Source organism: Taudactylus pleione, unplaced genomic scaffold, assembly GCF_031769625.1.
Source record: "Taudactylus pleione unplaced genomic scaffold, aTauple2 ptg000154l, whole genome shotgun sequence".
Lineage (NCBI taxonomy): Eukaryota > Metazoa > Chordata > Amphibia > Anura > Myobatrachidae > Taudactylus > Taudactylus pleione.
In genome coordinates this window covers 22,618,573-22,639,814 of record NW_028284556.1, presented here as the reverse complement: position 1 = coordinate 22,639,814, position 21,242 = coordinate 22,618,573, and the positions used below count along the sequence as shown (strand labels likewise).

General features: G+C 40.7%; 1 protein-coding gene across 1 annotated transcript in view; it reads left to right on the top strand.

The window, feature by feature from the left end:
- Positions 1–21,021, top strand: part of LOC148521950 (protein kinase C delta type-like) — a 33,698-nt gene extending 12,677 nt beyond the window's left edge. Inside the window, exon 9 of the mRNA XM_088474315.1 lies at positions 20,514–21,021. Coding sequence (XP_088330441.1) covers positions 20,514–21,021 — 508 coding nt within the window. The remainder of the gene's footprint in view (positions 1–20,513) is intronic.
- Positions 21,022–21,242: the final 221 nt, after the last annotated feature.

Genomic DNA, 21,242 nt, shown 5'->3' with positions numbered 1-21,242 from the left:
GTGATAACAGGTAATGCAGGATAGGGAATATATTACCTCACATACTGATTAAATGAGTAAATGAACAATAACATCCTGTGCATCCCTTGTTTCATCATATAGGGGCCTATTCATCATCACTTAATTTATATAAAAGCAGGGGACAATGAACATTTTCACCTGCAATTGTAGAAATTAAGTTATCGGGCCATTCATCAAGAAGGTATCCGTGATATCTCCTGCTTACCTTCCTCTTGCTGAATGGGCCACTGTCCCCATACACTAGTATGGGGTCAGAATTAATCAAGCTCCGAAAATACAATATTTTTGAGCCTTGAGTGCGGGAGTATTCGCCATCTTTAGATGACAAGTGCTCTGGCTCCGGGCTCGCAACCTTCTCCTTCCTATGGGAAGGAGTCCCGTATAGCAAAGAGGGTTCTTTCGGATCCCTCCACCCCTGTCCAACTCCTTCCTCTAGACGACGGGGCTCTTGTGCGCATGCGTGACCTGTAGGTTACGCATGTGCACTTGTCTCACTGCTCTGAAAGGAACAGTGAAACAGTTCGGGGAGACAGCTGATTTTCGGATAAGCTGTCTCCACGCTTGCATCGAGTTAGAATGTTAATTATCGGGGTCCGAATCCCGATAATTAATATCATGAATAGTCACAATATGAGAGATCTAATGATGAGGGTGCTGGGTATAGAAATAAGACATATTGGCAGGAGATGACAATGCATGTTGGAGACCTTCTGCATCCATAGTGCAGGATCACACAGCAACAAACAGAATAAGATACTGTAGTGTGTGTGTTTTTTACCATAGAAAACACACATTAAAGTCTTACTTTTTTTTTTGTTATTACACAGCACTTCAGAACCATGATGAAGAAAAGAAGAACATGTTTATGTTTTTAGAATTTTTAAAACATGTTTATATTTTTAGTATTTTTACATTTTCTACAAATAATTTAGATACATTAGATGTTATTACTATTATTATTATTTAATTGTTATTACTATTATTATTCCTATTATTTTTATTATCATTTGAACTATTATTACTACTATTTTTATTGCTAAGGGGAAGGGTTAAGGGGAGATTTAATCGGAGATAGATGAGTTAGGATGGAACTAATATTAATAATAATAATAATAATTAAAAAAAGAAACATCAAAGGAGTGTGACTGGCCGGCTATTTAGGGGAGGTGGAGGCCGGGTTTTATTATTATTATTATTATTATTATTATTATTATTATTATTATTATTATCATTACTTCTACTACTATGGCTATTATTAGTAGTAGAAGTAATAGAGGGCTTAAGGGGAGAGTTAATAGGGGAGAGAGGAGTTAGGGGAGACCAGGGGAGAAGAGAGATTATTTAAACTAATAACAATAATTATAATAATAATAAACATCAAAGGAGTGTGACAGGCCGGCTATTTAGGGGTGGTGGAGGCCGGGTTTTATTATTATTATTATTATTATTATTATTACTACTGCTAATTTTGCTATAGGGAGGGGTTAAGGGGAGAGTGAATAGGGGAGAGAGGAGTTAGGGGGGACCAGGGGAGAAGAGAGATTATTTAAACTAATATCAATGATTATAATAATAATAAACATCAAAGGAGTTTGACTGGCCGACTATTTAGGGGCGGTGGAGGCCGGGTTTTATTATTATTATTATTATCATTACTTCTACTACTATGGCTATTATTGTTAAAGGGAGGGCTTAAGGCAAGAGTTAATAGGGGAGAGAGGAGTTATGGGGGACCAGGGGAGAAGAGAGATTATTTAAACTAATCACAATAATAATAGTAAACATTAAAGGAGTGTGACTGGTCGGCTATATAGGGGTGGTGGAGACCGAGTTTTATTATTGTTATTATTTTAATTATTACTACTACTACTGCTATTATTGCTGAAGGAAGGGTTTAAGGAGAGAGTGAATAGTGGAGAGAGGAGGTAGGGGGGCCAGGGGAGAAGAGAGATTATTTAAACTAATAACAATAATTCTAATAATAATAAATATCAAAGGAGTGTGACTGGCCGGCTATTTAGGGGTGGTGGAGGCCGGGTTTTATTATTATTACTATTACTACTGCTATTATTGCTGAAGGAGGGGTTTAAGGGGAGAGTGAATAGGGGAGAGAGGAGTTAGGGGAGACCAGGGGAGGAGAGATTATTTAAGCTAATAATAATTATAATAATAATAATAATAATAAACATCAAAGGAGTGTGACAGGCCGGCTATTTAGGGGAGGTGGAGGCCGGGTTTTATTATTATTATTATTATTATTACTACTACTAATGCTATTATTGCTGAAGGGAGGGGTTAAAGGGAGAATGAATAGGGCAGAGAGAAGTTAGGGGGTCCAGGGGAGAAGAGAGATTATTTAAACTAATAACTATAATAATAATAATAATAAATATCAAAGGCGTGTGACTGGCCGGCTATTTAGGGGTGGTGGAGGCCGGGTTTTAACTAAAACAGGGTAAATATGTGTCCATATAAAAATAAAACCTACAGTTTGTGTTTTAGTTATTTACAAAAAAAATTGACAGTACATATCTCTGTTACTGTCATTATTGTTATTACTATTATTATTGCAATTATTATTGTTAGCATATGAAAGAAATATGACCTAATGTTAAGGGTAGATTGAATAGGAGAGAGATGAGTTAGGGGGACCAAGGGAAAAGAGAGAAGAACTTGGATTTGTTCCCTATGATGGAGTAAAAGGAGTAATAGCTAGAGGGAGAAGAAGTAGGATAGGAGACAGGGTTAGAAGGTGGCAGGTAGAGATTTCCTATCTGATAGATTCTATGTTGGAGGTGAATAGATGACAAAGTCAGAGGCAGATAGAGGAGGAGATATAGGCAGATAGGGAAGGAGATATAGGAGTGGGGGAGGGCAGAGAAGGTGGTGATGAGACACTGGTAGTTGGAGGATTTGGAGGAGATGAAAGCCTTGAAGAACACACCATCACCTGGTTGAATGAGTAGAAAAGAGGTCACCGTAGTAGAGAGCTTTGGGAGAAAGCCAGGTTTAGTGATGTTGAGGAAGATGAATAGGTCATTAATGGGGGCCATTTTATTATTAACTACAAGTTTAAAATGTGTTATTTCCAGTATATAAACTTGCTATTAAAACTAATAATAATAATTATAATAATAATAACAACAGTATCAAAGGAGTGTGACTGGCCGGCTATTTAGGGGTGGTGGAGGCCGGATTAAATAAAACATGGTATTATAAAACAGTTTGTATTACAGTTTTTTTTAATTGACAGTACAAATCAGTGTTACTGTTATTATTATTATTATTATTATTATTATTATTATTATTATTATTATTATCTGAAAGAAATATTACTTAACATTAAGGACCGTATTCAATTGCCGGCGAAAAGTCCCAGACTTTTGGCATGCCGGAGATTTCTCCGTCATCGCTTGCTTTGCCTCCGGAAAAGTATCTCGCTCGTTACCGCTTTTCGCCCTATTCAATTGCAAAATATGCGAGAACGCATCCCGGCGAAACTCAAATCGTCGAAAAGTCCTTTCAGAAATGGGGAAATCATCCTGGCACTCCCCAAAAGATGTACTGACATGGGGGATCACTATGGATCCCCCCGAATAGCCCTGCTGAAGGTATTTGGAGTGCTTAAATGATCTCAATTAGTGCTATTTAGCGTCTTTGCATAAGTGGTGAAGAATAGCATCATAAGGTTTTTAAGGAGAAAATAAGTAGTCCCTACAAATTTGGGGTACATGAAAATGGGTGCAAGCATGGTTAATAATCGCTAGAGTGCGTTTTTCAAAAAATATTAAAAATGCACCTTCAGCAAACACCTGCAATCCAAAAAACACATGGGGAATACTTGGGGGACCCCCTGGAGTCTATTACACTAGTTTTTAAGTTTGTCCCCCAAATTTAGTTTTTTTCGCCCCCAAAACAAAATATTTTTTAAGATTTTTTGGACACAGTTTACCTTTGAGGGACTGTCCCAAGGCTGAAGGTGTGCTCAAGCAACTTTGCACCCCAAACCCCCAATTCTGCACTTTTTTCCGACTCCTTTCAGAGGCGAATCTTTCCCGCTGGTTACAAGGCACAGACTTTTCGCACCGGCAAAAAGTCTTTAGAATTGAATACAGGGAAAAGTTCTCACCTGGCAAAATGACATCACCAGTGAGAACTTTTCACCGATCTCGGCTTTTCGCCGGCAATTGAATACGGCCCTAAGGGTAGATTGAATAGGGGAGAGATGAGTTAGGGGGACCAGGGGAGAAGAGAGAAGAACTTGGATTTGTTCCCTATGATGAGGATGACGGAGTAAAAGGAGTAATAGCTAGAGGGAGAAGAACTAGGATAGGAGACAGGGGCAGAAGGTGTCTGGCAGGTAGAGATTTCCTGTCTGATAGATTCTATTTTGGAGGTGAAAAGATGACAAAGTCAGAGGCAGATAGGGAAGGAGACATAGGCAGATAGGGAAGGAGATATAGGCAGATAGATAAGGAGATATAGGCAGATAGGGGTGGAGATATAGGCAGATAGGGAAGAAGATATAGGCAAATAGGGGAGGAGATATAGGCAGATAGGGGAGGAGATATAGGCAGATAGGGAAGGAGATATTGGCAGATAGGGGAGGAGATATAGGCAGACAGGGGAGGAGATATAGGCAGATAGGGAAGGAGATATAGGCAGATAGGGGAGGTGATATAGGCAGATAGGGGAGGAGATATAGGCAGATAGGGAAGGAGATATAGGAGTGGGGGAGGGCAGAGAAGTTGGTGATGAGACACTGGTAGTTGGAGGATTTGGAGGAGATGAAAGCCTTGACGAACACACCATCTCCTGTTGAGTGAGTAAAAAAGAGGTCACCATAGTAGAGAGCTGTGGGAGAAAGCCAGGTTTTAGTGATGTTGAGGAGGAAGATGAATAGGTCTTGAATGGGGGCCATTTTATTATTAGCTATAAGTTTAAACTGTGTTATTTCCAGTATATAAACCATATATGATCTCTATCTCTCTATAATTATATATATGTTTTCTTTTTTTTTATTATATTCTTTATTGGGGATTTCCCTCTCTCTGGGTTATATGGACTTACCTTACTAACACTATTCTCTATTTATAGTCATGGTTACAATTTAGTACAGTACTGTATAATTTAATACAAAAATAGCAGCATTCAATGTGACATTTTATTACCTCACATTTCCAACTTTGTATCACTTTTTTTACGTGTTTATATATTTTTTATATTTTAATGTGTATGATGTTTTATACTGTATCAATAAAGGTTATATTTTAAGAGGAATTTCTCTCCTTTTTTCCATTCAAGTGTTCACCAATATTAGACAATTCTTTTATTTTTCTTGTGTATTATGTTTCATATCTATGTTACTAATTAATGTACATTTGCAAGTAATCTGCATTATGGAAGTCCTACAGAATGGCAATTACAAAAAAATGTTTGGTCTGGGATTGCTTGTTACATTATTTGGTGAATGGTAATAGTCAGGGTCTGGCAGCTTTTAGCCTGGGGGAAAATACAAGCAAGTGGCCCTGGCTTTCTACCAGCGTACGGCAAAAGAAAAATAGGCACAAACCAGGCATATGCAAGTGTAACTGACACAGGGTAGTACTCATTTCAAGTGAATTTCCACTAATGGCTGAGGAGGCATAACTGGGCTGTTATGAGCAATTTCATGTAGATAATGTTCAGTGAGGGCGTATTGATGGAACTGCAGCCACTGAGTTGGTCCTAAGTGTAAATACGCCTGGTGCATCTTCTGCAACAAGTGTAGTGTGATGTACGATGATGATAATTAGCAAAAGCTAAATATATGCGTAGTGGTCAGGTGTACCACATGATGTACAACATACAAACGTGAGCGCTGGCACTGACACAAACCAGGACAAATCATAAATAATTAATAGTACGACTAATACATGGAGTTAGTAAAGTGCCACTCTATGGGGTCAATTCAATTAGTCGCAGGAGAAGAAAGCTTCAGTTGAAATGGTGTAGAAATGTCAGCAATGGCAGCTGAACTTGCCCAGTCCCGGCTCAATACCGCCCCAGCTGCGTGTTCAGAGCCACCGAAACTGCGTTATATAGCTGCACTTATTCGCGGGGCAAGCCACCTCATGGCTAATTGAATCGACCCCTATAGGTAAAAATAAATAAGAATATTACTGACTTGATATTAAAACATACATTTATATAACACAATACAAACAATTTGCTACATATACACCAAGCAACACAAGCAAAACAGTGACTACTTTATATTGGTAAAAGAAATAAATGATCATTCCCAATTTTTTATACATTAACAAGTAGATCCCAAATTTGACACCACCCTTCCTCATTAAAAATTAGTTCCCAGATCTGACAGGTCAGTTCCCCTTCCTCTCTAGTTTAAAATCAGACCCCAGATCACACAGACTCCTTCAATTATGATCATACCCCATACCTGACAACCTCACCCGCTCCTCCAATTATAATCATACCCCAAACTTGACAACCCTCCTCCCTCAATTGCAAACATACCCTGTACCTGACAATCACCCCTCCTTCCTCAATTACTTTATAATCAGTCTCAAACTTGACAACTACCTCAATGTAAATAATACCCCAGAACTGTCCCCCAAGTCGAGCCCCGACCCATGTCAAAGAACTGCCTCTCCTAAACCTGATAACCCCTCCTTTTACCGCAATTAAAATCATGTCCCAGAACTGCCCCTAAATCTAACAACCCCTTCCCCTAGAATAACAATCATATTCTAGAACTGTCCCCCACCCCCTGCAAACCTAACAACCTCCGGCTTCTCTGTCAATTGAAATCCTGTCAATTAACACCCCTATAAGTGACAACCCCTCTTTCCCCTCAATTAAAATCATGCCCCAACTGCTGATAAAAGATCAATATTAAATGAGACCTCAGTTCTATGGGGACTGCCCAATACATATACATACCCTAGTACAGGCTCCTGCTGCTGCAGTCCCTTCTGTGTTCTTCTGTTTCTGGCTCTTAACCTGAGCCTGATTGGCCACTTGCACTGTAGTTTCCAGCTATCCACCAATCAGCATTTAGATACTCCCACAACTGTGATTGGTGGATGGATAGCACCATCCACCAATCAATAATGCTAGCAGCTTACAGTTTGGTGAGGTGGCAGCCACTCAGGCTGCATCGTGGATTCACTGCGTGTGCCTAGAGTGACAGTCTGACAGACTCTGGACTGAAATCCGGACATGACAGATGACGGTAGAAAGGCAGAGAATGTTGCTTGTCAGCTCTAATTGTTGCCTGGGAGCATCCTCTGCCTGCCTCATGGGCGTGCCCCTAAATCCTTAAAAGTGTATCAGCCAGGGGGCAGCTGCCACCCTGCCCCCCGACTGTATATGAGAACTAAATGGTGTAATATGACCACTGAAAGTGCTGCTTGTGACTACTATAAAAAGTATGTTCTTCTAAGTAGAGCTTTATAAAGTGTTTAAGCTTATATTAATGCATTGTAAAGGCCCCTACACACTAGACCTGATTCCGTTGCGTCAGAACGACAAATCATTAAAATCGCCCAGTGTGTATGCACTATATTGTGTGCAGTGCGCACTCCTGTGGGGTCATTGGTCGTATCATCTGATCTTCCCTACATGCAGTCCAATCCGACATTTTTTATATTTTTAAAACATGGTTAATACATTATTAAAAACATAATAGCAAAACAAGTAGTAAGACAAAAAGCACAAGCCCAAACTAATAACTTTACAGTACAAAATAGCATTAATGGATTCTGTATAACATTTAGGGGCTGTTTCTGATTTTGGAGCACAACAGCAAAAATAATAAATAAATTCCATAGACAAAAAACCTTACGGTATCACATGTCCCATTGAAGCTTCATTAGACATGATCTGAAATTTCACAAAACCTACTGAATTCCTGGCACTCAAAGTCAAAAAAGCAATGAAATTCCGATCATTAAGGCTGATGCCTTAATGGACGTGTTCCTTGCGCAATACAGATATGGTATGCCATGACACCTGTGGTTAACTGCAGATTCAGCACTGTCACAGAATGAGATTGCTGTCACTCACAAAATGGTAGAGCTGCTAATTCACAGAATGGCATGCTCATTGGAATACACACATGCAGTCTATGCAACTGAGGTCTGAGCAGAAGATAGAGCTGCACAGATGGGATAAGAGTGGAGTGGATGAGGGAAGAGACAGAGTGGTGTGGATGGGGACAGATAGGCAAGGAGAGGGGGGGAAGATGTCTTTTGCTCTGGAACTACAGGTCCCAGCAAGCCTCCCCCGCATGCACATTACGGGCCCACTGGTACCTGTAGTTCCACAACAACAACAAAAATTTGGCATGCAGCACCAAGCGACGGTTCTACCCATCCATGCCAAATTTCAGCTCGGTACCTCCAATAGCTTTTGAGGTGTAGCCCCTTAAACACCATGCCCCCCCCTCACCCCTCAGGAGTTCTCTATGGAAGAATTCAGTTTTTTTCGAGTCAGCCTTAATATAAGGGCCCTTATAATAAATGGAGTAACTTTGCACCTTAGCACCTGGATAAACCATAAGCAATGCTAAGGGTGAAACTATTTTTTTTTCTTACGTTCAGGTTAAATACTGTCTACTTTTGCATGTAGTCCACAAATGACATACTGCAATTTAGATTTAAGTTTGGATATGCAGGACTGGTGCAAGGTTTCTCAGCACACTAGGCAAGGCTTCAACCTGCCTCCCTCTGCCCCCCATATACCCACATCCAGATTCTCACACAAGTGTCGTTTGTCCAACTTTCCGTCTCCTTCGCCTGTTTCAGAGGCGAAAACTTTTTGTGCGCGTCCCTGCTTTTCGCCCTACTCAACTCCTAAACACACGAAAATGGAAAGCGGCGAATTCGGAACCAGCGGAAAGTACTGTCAGCAGTGGGGAAATCAGTCTGTACCCCAAAAAAAGATGCACTAACAGGGAATCACTGTAGATGTGTACTAATAACCCTAATAAAAGTGTTTGGGGTACTTAAGTAGTTTAAATTGCTTCTTATTAGCGTCTTTGCAAAAGTGGTGAAGAATGGCATAAAGCAGTAATTTTTGATGAAAATAAGTAGTCCAGTCACATATGGGGTACTGGCAAATGGGTGCAAGCATATTTTAATGTTTCTAAAATGAACTTTTAAAAAATGTAAAAAACACACCTGCAATCCCAAAAACACCTGACCCATCATTGCAGACCCCCAAGAAGTCTATTTCCCTAGTTTTTATGCTTGTCCCCCCACTTTTTACTTTTTCGCCCCAAAAATGAAAGTACTTTTTTGAGGTGTTCTTAGGTTTTTTGGGTTTTTTCCCCCCAGATTTGTCCTTTGGGGGACTGTCCCAAGGGTTCTGGGTCTTTGCCTCACGTTTGCACCCCAAAATAAAGATTTTGCACTTCTTTTTAACTGCTATTCATTGGAGAAACTTTTTTGCCTATTACAGTACATTGCATTGAGTTTCCACTTAGGCGAATTCCGTCTGGAATTGAATTTGGAGATAAGTTCCGACCAGGCGAAAAGCGTCTATATGCGAAACTTTTTCGCCTATTACGGCTTTTCGTCTCTAATTGAATACGGCTCATAAATTGTGTCTATTGCTGAATGCCGTCCAGGGGCATACACATCATTTCTAGAGATTTTTTTGTGATGATTTGTTTGAGTCCTTGGGCTGTATTTACTAAGCTGATCATTTTCAAATATGCTGATTTGTGGCGGTTTTGCCATCAGAATATAAAATAACAATAATATTGTATGTAATGGTGAAAACACGCCATTACATTCTCTATTGGCTGAAAGATGTCATGTGTACATGTCATAAAGTCAAACAGCAATAAATAGTATACTTAAAGATTTTTATAGTGGCTGATACAGCACAGCAAATGGGGTATATGTCAGGGGGGGTGGTGGGGGGTTGGGAGGAGGGAAATATGCTGGATGTGTATGTGTGTGAGTATAAACTGTATGTGTTACATGCAAGTCTGTAAAATTGCAGCCGTGTGAGAGTGCTGAAAAGAAATCGTGGCACTGTTATAGTGGGAAATTACTTATTATTGCAGAACCTTCAGAAATTGATTGACAGGAAGTGCTGTTTGTGGGTGGTGACGGGGGGGTGGTCAGTCAAACGCAGGCATTATGACGCCGTTATAGGGGTGTGCATAATTAAGGTAGTGTGGTGGCATATGCAGCCATACCGTAAGCTGTACACAGGAAGTGGCCAAAATCCTGCGGCACGTCAACCACTATTATGCTAATGGGTTGGATGGTTCTCAGTGTTACCGATGTTTACGCTATCTTGCGTGCTGATCAGTCTGTGAGTAAAGGGAGATGAGCGGCTTAATAAGGGGCTGGGCGTCTGCATCTTGTGCTGCGGTCTCCGTGTGTATGCATTGATTAGCATATTCTCGCAGCGGACGGGTGCGTGCATCTGCTAGCGTGCCTTCCTGGCTGAATCAGGCCCTATGCACGCTACATGCACCAGAATTGTTACTAATATGAAAAAAAAAGGTTTTTTCTTTGGTGAACTATAAGTCCCATCATGGCTCAATTGCCAAAAATGGCCATCAGAGCATGCTAACTCTTGGAGAACCACAAGTGTCACCTTGCATAGTACCTGGGACCCTGGCACCTGTACTGCACTAGTGAAAAATGCTAATAAAACACAGAAACAAGTTTATTAACAAACACATATAATAATAGATACCCCAAGACCCCTTTTAAGAATTCATCTGTTAATCCAATTAGGATTAACAGATGAATTCCGCTCCCCAAAAAAATTAAACTGTACTACACAGAGTGTCCTGAAATAATGTAAGAGGATCTGGGAGGCATGTGGGTAGGTCTGAAGAGCATATTGGGAGTCATATATATATTATGGCAGGAGGTCTGTGTGGCATGTGTGGAGAACTAGTTGAGATGTGGGGTTGTGCGGGGTGGTCTCAGGGGAAAACGCAGGATTTCTAGAGGGGGGTTTCCAAATGCTTGATTTTAAAGCAAGTGTGCCCAGTCCATGAAGAGGGTATACTAAGCACTTAGCAGCTATAATATGTGTCATACAAAGTGTATTGTGTGTCATAATTCCAGCATATAGGGACCAGCGATCACAGTAAGCCATTAAATGCAGCAGTAGGGCCATCCTGCCAGAGCTGATTGTTTTTATTTCAGATGTGGGCTCCATTCCAGATCATTTGAGCAAGTTCGGGAGTCTGGGGGAGCAGCACAAGAACCTAGCACTGCCCTAGACATAGATGTACAGATTGGTCTCCTTATGCACTGCACTGTATAGTGTATTATTATTAGAGATGTGCGCCGACCCCTGTATTTTGGTTTTGGATCTGTATCTCCTTGGTGTTTTGTTTTTAGGTTTTGGATCTGTATTTTTTCCAAAAAATTATATAAACAGCTAAAACCACATAATTTGGGCCTGTTTTTGTTCCTACAGTATTATTAACCTTAATAACAATGATTTTCAGTAATTTCCATGCATTTTCAACCTCCTCACAGCTCACAATATTGATTTCACTATTTTTCACCAATACAGGCCAAAGGCTGCAGCGAGCTGGCTGGCTAAAGTAAGCAATAGAGCAGCCGCACAAACGCAGGGGAATTTAAAAAAAATATAGGACATCTATGAAACATTGCCACACAGCAGTGCCAGACAGGATGGCAGTTTAATTAACTATAATAATGTCAGTCGGCAATGGGCCAAATTGTGCAAAATGTAAAGAAAAGAGGTGCAAGATGGAATTGTCCCTCCTACCCACTCTTATGTGGAATTAATTAAAAAGGACATGCACAGTTTAATAAACCAAGCACTTTAGCAAGGAGGACTGACACTATAGTGGCTGAACTCCTTGGTTTGTATGGGCCCCCACAAAACATTTTTTGGAAGGACTACCTTCAATTATTAAGGAGGAGGTTGATGATGAAGGTGTTGGTGGTGGAGATTGCATGTGCTAGTCCAAACTGCTGGTAGTTGATACTGGACTGGATAATTTTGTTAAACAAATTGCATGAACTCGCTTCAAATGACGTAACAGGGAGAAGGTGCCGATGGTTAACGTCCCTTCTTCTGCTGGCTTTACAAATGGAACAGATGCCTTCACAACTGTTGTCAGAATTTAGATTAAAATAATTCCACACCCAAGATGTGGCTTTTCTGGCTTTCTTTTTATCATGAGCAAGAACTACTGCCACTGGTGGCTGATTTACCCAAACAACATTCTCATCATCAACATCCTCAATAGCGTCAGATAGGACACAAATTTCCCCCTCATCCTCCTTTTGCACTTCCTCCACACTATCATCCTCATTTTTTATTATTTCACCATCTAATACTAGCACAACCGTCAAGGCATCAGTGATCTGCTGTGAAACTGGGTGACAGCTGTTATACTTACTTCCTCTATCAAAGGACTGTTAAATAGTCAATTGTTTTTTTTAATTACTACTAATAGTAGTCTTCTTGGTCCCTTTCTGGGATGAAGATCCACCCCCAGCAGCAGCAACAGGCATAGCACTCTAGGATCCTTCTAAGGAATCATGTATAGGAGAGGAGTCAGTCATGCTTATGAAATTGGATGCAGGACTACTTCCAATCATGAATGAGGATGTTGATGATGATGCAGGTGTTGGTGGTAGAGATTGCAGGCACTAGGATCTAGATAGAAGGGAGCAGCTAGGTGACACTGGACTGATTATTGTTCGTTTTTTTGTCCCCAAAGTCTCAGAATTTGAAATACCCTTTCCAATTTGATGAATGCGCTGCAAGTGACGTTACAGGGAGAAGGTTCCTAAATGGTTAAGGTCCTTACCTCTACTCACTGTTACATGGCAACGATTACAAATAGCTTGGCAAAGGTTGTCTGGTTTTGGGTGGAAATAATTCCACACATGAGAAGTGGATTTTTTGGTGCTTTGCCTAGGCATGGCAACAATGGGCTTTTTCCCACCATGGGCAACAACTGTTGCCTGATGTACCATTTTTACAAAAACATCCTCCTCATCATCAACATCCTCATCATTCTTGTTGTTATCGCCAACTCCGTAAATATACTCCTCATCCTCCTGGTGCAATTCCACAGAAGCATCCTCAATTTATACGTCAGCATGTTGACTTGTGCTGCTCATCCCCACATTTTCAGAGGGCACACAAATGGTGGAAGGAGGATCCTCTTTAAGTACAGTATTAGAAATGTAAGCCTCACACATGGCAACCACGGACACATTGCCGGTACCGATCCGGGGATGCTGGTGAGCATCTGGGGTCACAGCTAGCGGTAACCCCAGATGTTCTGGACCATGGCCGGATTCAAGGGGGACCGCAGGTAAGCAACGGGGTCCCGCGGTGGGTCCCCACTGTCACATGGTCCAGAGTCCCCAGGCAGGGGGCTCCCTGGGGACTGGCTGCAGCGTGGAGCCAGGTATTGAACCTGCGCTTCCACTACCCCCTGGGACAGCGGACCGCAGCCGAGCGGTAGCGCTGCAGTGTCCCGGGGGTTAAATGCATGCCAGGGGAACGTGCCTTCCCTGTCTCACAGCCGGCGCCTCCCCTGCTGCACACAGCCCTCTCTGCACACTGCCGATTGGTCCAGTAGCAGCGCTCCTCCCCCAGGCCAGCCTCCTCTCTGCTCCTCGGCGGCCATCTTTTCAACGCATGGTGAATGCTGCTGGAAGCGCTGGACGGAAGCATCGTGGTCTGGGTCCTCCCGCATACCTCTCCTCCGATTTGGGTCAGGTCTGTGTATGCTGCGCTGTGTCCTACCAGGCCCTGTGTCTGCGTAGATGAGTGATCAGCGTTGGTAGTGCAGGAATTGATTTTTCTTTGCAATGTGACTGTGCTAGCGCTGCTGCCTGTAACTTTTCTTCTAACTGTCAGCTTTATTACTGTCCCTGTCCTTTCTGCTAAGCCCTTGCGGTGTGGTGCTGCAGGGTGGTCTCTTGCCTATTTAATATATAATTGGTGAGAGGGGTCACATACTTGGTGCCATCATTTCTGAAAGTGATTTTCCTCTCCGACTACAGTGTGCTATGTGTAAAGTACCGTTAGCGGAGGGGGAGGGTAGCGCGGAGGGCCTCTGCCGGCAGTGTTTGTCTATGGCATGGCCTATTACGGTTACAGCACCGGTACAGGAGCCACCCTGGGCTTGTTTCGCTCAGGCGCTTACAACCTTAGTGGGCCAGTTAGCTCCGCAGCCCGCGTTTCCGCCGATGGGTTTGTCCCAGCAGTCAGTGGTGTCATCACCCATGCAGGGTTTCCCACGACAATTGGTGGTACCCCACAGTCTCCCTATTTCCCCGCTCCCGGTTTCTCAGGACCCGGCGTGGGTTAACTCCCTGACGAGTTCTGTACAGCACTTGTCGGATGTGTTGCAAGGGGAGTCTGTGATGCGGCCACATAAATGGCTGGTGGCATCTCTGTCGGCTCCTTATGAGGATGACGAGGGGACGTCTGATGATGGGGAGATACTGGATCCTTACGATCAGGAACCTCTCCATACTAAGGACACTGATGCTAAGTCCAAGGTATATATTCCTGGACTTATTCGGGCAGTCCGCACAGCCTTGGTGATTGAGGACGAAGTTCCCCCAGCGGCTAAATCAAAGTATGCCTTCTTTAAAGATGTGAAGGGCGATGCCACAGTCTTTCCTCTTTCGGGTCAGTTAGTGGACCATTTAGAGGAGGCGTGGAAACAGCCTGGCAAAAGACACCAGCCGCAGAGGCGCCTGGCAGTGGCTTATCCGTTCGCGGATAATTATTTTGCAAAGTGGGAATCCCCTCCACAGGTGGATTCTCACATGACCCGTCTTGTCCGTAGTGCCACATTGCCGATGCCATCCATGTCCTCCCTTAAGGATGCTACGGACCGCAAGGTGGAGATCTGCCTGAAGTCCGCTTATTCCCTTGCGGGCCGGCTATGGCCATTTGCTGGGGTGCCAGATGGAGCACTGGGCGGATTCATTAGAGGCGTCTTTTGATTCCGACTGTCCGAACAGGCGGAGTTGATTGGTAATCTCCGTGATTCGGCCACTTATATCAACAGGGCGGCCTTAGACATTAGTACTCTGGTGTCTATAATTTCTTCAGCAACGGTGGCTGCTCGTCGCACCTTGTGGCTGCGATCCTGGAAAGCGGACGCAGATTCCAAAAAGGGTTTGGAGGCGTTGCCATTTACTGGAGAAGTTCTCTTCGGTCCGGATCTGGACAAGATTGTGGCCACGCTGGCGGCAGCCAAATCGGCTTGTCTCCCGTCGGCCGCTGCTCCTTCTGGTTCTGGACCATCGTCCTTTCGGTCTTATAGGGCCCAGGGCAGGCCCAAACCACAGTCTTTTCCTCGACAGGCTGGCCCTAAGAAATCGGCCAAGCCCCGGAAGCAGGCATGGAGTACCAGACGTCCGGCCCCTAAGCCAGATGACAAGCCTGCAGCCTGACGGTCCAGGCCTCCCTTTGGGGGATCCCAAAGTGGGAGGCCGGCTGCTGCAGTTCGCCCAGTGTTGGTCGGTCACTACGACAGACACTTGGGTTCTCGAGGTGGTCTCCCACGGGTACGCCCTCTCTTTCCGGCACAGACCCCCGGCTCGATTCTTCACCACGGGTCTACCATCAGACCGGAACAAGGCTACGGAGCTGTGGAAGGTATTGCACACTATGCTCCAGGCTGGAGTTATAGTGCCTGTTCCATTCTCCCAGAGGGGCCAGGGTTTCTATTCAAATCTTTTTTTGGTACAGAAACCCAATGGGTCGTATCGTCCGATTCTCAACCTCAAGGCTCTCAACAAGTCTTTGCGGGTTCCAAAGTTTCGGATGGAGACCCTACGGTCCATCATTCTGGCGCTGGAACCTGGGGACTACATGGTGTAATTGGACATACTGGACGCTTACCTGCATGTCCCTATTCTTTTGCGCCATCAACAGTTCCTCAGGTTTGCAATCCGCAGCGACCATTTCCAGTTTCGGGCGTTACATTTTGGCCTGGCAACAGCACCACGTGTGTTCACCAAGGTGATGGCGGTCATGGCGGCTTCTCTGCGGCTGCAGGGAGTCCGCATGTTGCCATACTTGGACGACCTTTTATTGGTGGCAGGATCTCCAGAGCTCCTTCTACGCCACTTGGACCTGAACATTGCGCTACTGCAACGGCACGGCTGGCTAATCAACTGGCAGAAGTCCACTCTAATCCCGTCTCGGCGGATTCTGCACCTCGGAGCCTTATTGGACTCAGAACAGTTTGATTTGGGGCGCACAATACGTAAATGTTAAAAATTAACTTTTATTATTGACAAATAAAAATACAGAAAAACAGCAAAATATTAAAACTACCTATATAGAAATAAACATAAATTGTGAAAACATAAAAAATAAAATAAAATGAATGTGGTTAAAAAACTTCTCGTTTACTGTGTTTCCTTCCCCATTATCAGTGTAAGTTATTAATTAGTACAGCTGTGGGGTTCCCATATTTTATTAATAACAAGAATTTGTGTAAGTAATATCACAGAGAAATCACATAGAAAAATCACATAAGGGAATATATGCTCTGTGATATATAGGGAACTCACCAATATTAGTTTATTACTATCAGCCTTTTCGTGGCTTATAATGTATATTACAGCTGATATTGTGGACATGTAAATATGGTAAATATATCGTATTTATGTTTTAATGACACTTTGTTATGATCAGATTTGAAAAAATGTATCCACCTAAAAAATGTGTAACTTAGGAAATTGGGATACTATGTTGCTAATAATATTAACAAAATACTGACAGTATGTTACTATCAGTAATGTGTCAATCTGTAGTATGGCTTATTAATGTTAGCGCTAAGCTGACTTATAATCACATAATAATCCAATTCTATCTCTGTTAAATATATAACAAAAGTAAGTATAATGTTATCATGAGGATATATGTCTGTGCTTTTGACAAATTCGTCAGTGCACAATATTTAATCCACCTCTAAGTTATACGTGGAGACAAAAACCAGATATTATTTGCTGGGTCCATCGCCTGCTGTTAATAGTTTGCAGTAACGAGTTATGTACAATTAGCGGGTGTCTCCTGTATTACTTAGTACACTTTCATTATATGCGTACTATCAATATTCCATCACCCGCTCCTAATAACTCTAGAACCAATTAAATTATGTGCAATTGACAGATGTATATCATATTAATTGGCATGCCTTGTGGTAATATGCATGCTATCAATATTGCAATGCACTTCAATAGGTTTGTTGTGCTTGCTGTCGATCTTATGCACACACAGGGGATAAGAGCCCAGATAATACTAATGCTGAATCCATGTAATTAGGAATAAGGATAGTCACTATGCATTAGTGATTAGCGGGTATAGTCCACTATTGCCATTTAAACAGTAACACCAACATGACACACTAGCAAATAGATACAATTGGATTATACATGAGGAAAGGAAAACACAGCAAGAGAAACGCAGACGCGCATTTCGCTGGGTTAATGCTTTTTCAAGGCTTAACCCGATTGCCTCCATCTGTGTCTCTTTATTTCACTCCTCCACCTATCATGTTATTCAGAGCCGATCACGTGATTTAGAGGACAAATTTATTACTGAAGCCGTTCGTGTATTTCCTGGCTTTTATTTGAATGGTTAGTTGGTCTGTTCATCCAATCAAAAAAAATTTATAATATTTCCGTCAGCCATGACATATATAAATGATGCAATTAACAATAGAAAAAGTGTCATTCACTATCATTGCCAATATAGAATAGTATTAACATAGATGAATAAGTGATATCCAATAACTTATAATATTAATTTGATAAGTAAGGTAAAGATAAAAAATAAATAAAAACAAAATACAAGTGAGAAATAATAAGTGTGATTAAATAAAAACTAATCTTATATTAGTGAGTGTACATGATTATTACATTAATAATAATATAATAAAAGTATTAAAGTGCATATAAGTGAAAAAAAGAGAATGTATACATGAATGTGAGTGTAAACACATATAATAATAAAATGAGGATAAGTGTAGATAACATAAATATAAATAAATGTGCTGAAAAATAGTGAAAGTAGTGTGAAAAAAGTGAAGACAAACAAATAAAAAAATACATCAAAAAATACAAAACAAAAATAATTAAAATTATCCATTAAAATAATAGACCAATTCATTATATGCTAAATAAATTTGATAGATCACATTATTACCAATCATACAGTGTTGATATATAATCAAAAATTTTTTTAAAAATAAAATAAAATAAACTGTAATTAGCTATATGAATAAAGATCCATTATATACCAATAATTTAAATCCATATCCTCATCCATAAGTAAATATAGTGATATTGCAGATTTTCATTAACACTTAATAATGAATATTCATAAATCTAGATCACCAACATAAACATGTGACATAATTCTATAGAAAAATTAAACAATCAAAACAATGTGTCAATGCTAATACAGTGAATATTAGTGAGTAATAATCAACAAAATAAATTTGTATATAAATTAATAAAACTCAAATAGTTAATCACTCATTCATCATAAACAAATCATAATATAAAAATGATTAGAAAAATTTTGTTTGTTATCAATATTTATTCAACAATTAACATAAGGTCAAGTGACACATTATTTTAGCAATAAGAATTACAACTCTTGTCCTAGATAAGATAGAAGGCAGTAAATTAACACTGTTGATATTCAAGCATTATTCATTAATACTATAAATCCTATGTTATTTATGATGAGTGTTTAAAATATTGTCTAGAATAGATGTTAGAGGTAATGTAATCTTATAAAAAAAGCTACATAGCTATTTCCTTCGTTCATCCCCTTAGGGGAGAGGCAATCCATAAGGAATATCATCTTGGTTTCCCATTTTAGAAGTTCTTGATCTATATCACCCCCTCTAATACCTAGGTTGATTCATTTCAAACCATATGCCTTCAACCCTATTGGATTGCCATTATGATATTTGAGGAAATGTCTTGCCACCGGGGTTAGGGGTTTAAGTTTATACTGATCTTGTCTAGCATTACGTATAGTACCAACATGTTCCAAAATTCAAACTTTAAGAGGCCTGATGGTTTTACCTACATAACCTTTACCACATGGGCATTCAAGGTGGTAAATGACTGCTGTAGTTTTGCAGTCAATATAATCTGTAATTTCCCATCTCTTTCCATGTTTGTCCCAAAAATGATCTTTTTTCACTATATACTGACATGATCTACATTGTCCACATTTAAAGACTCCCTTCTTTTTGTATAATGATGGTTTAATAGTATTAAGATGGCTATGTACTAATTGGTCCCTCAAGTTTCGTGATCCCCTCCGACTTGATTGCACCTTAGCTGGTAATATTTTGGCCAGATCATTATCTGTATGTAATATCTGCCAATGTTTTTGGAGAATTTGGTTAATCTCCTTCCAATTATTATTGAAAGTTCCAACGAATCTAATAGATTCTTTGTTTTGTTCATGAATTTTTGGAGTTAGAAGAGAATCCCTAGGGTATTGTTCAACATCTTTCACTGCTCTTTTGGTCATAGTTTTACTATAACCCCTTCTTTTTAACCTCTCACATGTTTCGTTCTTCCTTACATTAAACAGTTCTGGTTGTGAGCAGTTCCTTTTGACCCGTAGCAATTCCCCTTTGGGGATTGCTTTGATGGTGGCAGGAAGATGGGCACTAGTGCTGTGTAATACGCTGTTGGTTGCAGTACTTTTCCTATAGATATCAGTAGCTATTGTGCCATCATCATCCACCCGTATAGTAAGATCAAGAAAGTTTATCTCTCTTTGGTTCATCTCCATGGATAATTTCAAAATCATATTGTTGGTATTCAAAATGTCTATAAAACTCTCACATAGCTGTCGTTCTCCATCCCACACTATTAAGATGTCATCTATGTACCGTAAGTACAACAAAATGTGATCTGTATAATTTTCATATGCTTCGCTGAAAACTATCTCTCGCTCCCACCACCCCAGGTAGAGGCTGGCATATGTAGGGGCACAAGCTGTGCCCATAGCCGTTCCTCTCACCTGGAGGTAGTGGCGCTCGTTACAGATGAAATAATTCTTCTTCAAAACGAAGTCCAATAATGTCAATAGAAATCCAGAGACTAAAAATTTTTGAGTTTTTCCCCTAGGACAGTTATTGTCCTAGGGGAAAATAACTGTCCTAGGGGAAAAACTCAAAAATTTTGAGTCTCTAGATAAATTCCAACAAGTGTATGAAAAATACAAAAAAGAGGTAGATGAATCTGAACAAGAGGTTATAGAAATTAAACAGAGGAAGTTTTATAGGGACAAAAATGATTATTTACAAAACAGAGTCTACAGGTGGAATACCAACTATAGAAGTAAAAGAACATCAAATACCCTTAATTATACTACATCGGATATCAACTCCTCAGAAGGAGAAGGTACGAGTAGAGATAATTCCCATAACCAATATAGAAGGGATTTTTTAGGCAAAACCCCGGGGGGAAGAAGAGATGGTATAGAAATGCAAACTGCAAAATTCGGAGGGGCAAGAGGAGGAGTAAGAAAAAGAGACATGAGAGACTGGAGGGAAGATCCACGAGAACAAAGAAGACAGAGGAAGTGATCATGAATCTCCCATTTTTAGAGGGAAAAGGAGATGATTCACTTAAAATTATTAATCTTACGGATAAGATCCTCACAGAAGATCAGACTAATATACTACAAAAAGGTCTCTGTTTCTCACCAACACAGAGGATGGATAGGTTTGATTGTGAAAAGGACTTGAACCTATTCACTAGGAAGATACTATTAAAAAAATTCTTTGCCAAACACAAGCCTCAGAATGAAAATACTATACCAGTATGTAGTGAGAGTAATTTCACATCAGAAGACTACCCATATGTGACAATGCTAGAAGAATTGAAACAAGAAACTGATCCCTCAAGAATCATAACAATGGAACCCTATGACAAGAGTAAAATAAAGAAAAAATGAACCTTCTACCCTGATTTTAAAATATGTCCTGCAGTCAAGGTATATCAAGACCTTGTATCCAGAGACTTAGATCAATTATTTCATAGATCTAAACATCATTTCATATCTAATGATAATATCACTAGAGGAGAAAGAAGCCATAAAAGAAATGATGGAATGGCAAGATACAATTATTAAGCCATCAGATAAAGGGGGGAACTTAGTGTTGTGGCCTAGACAAA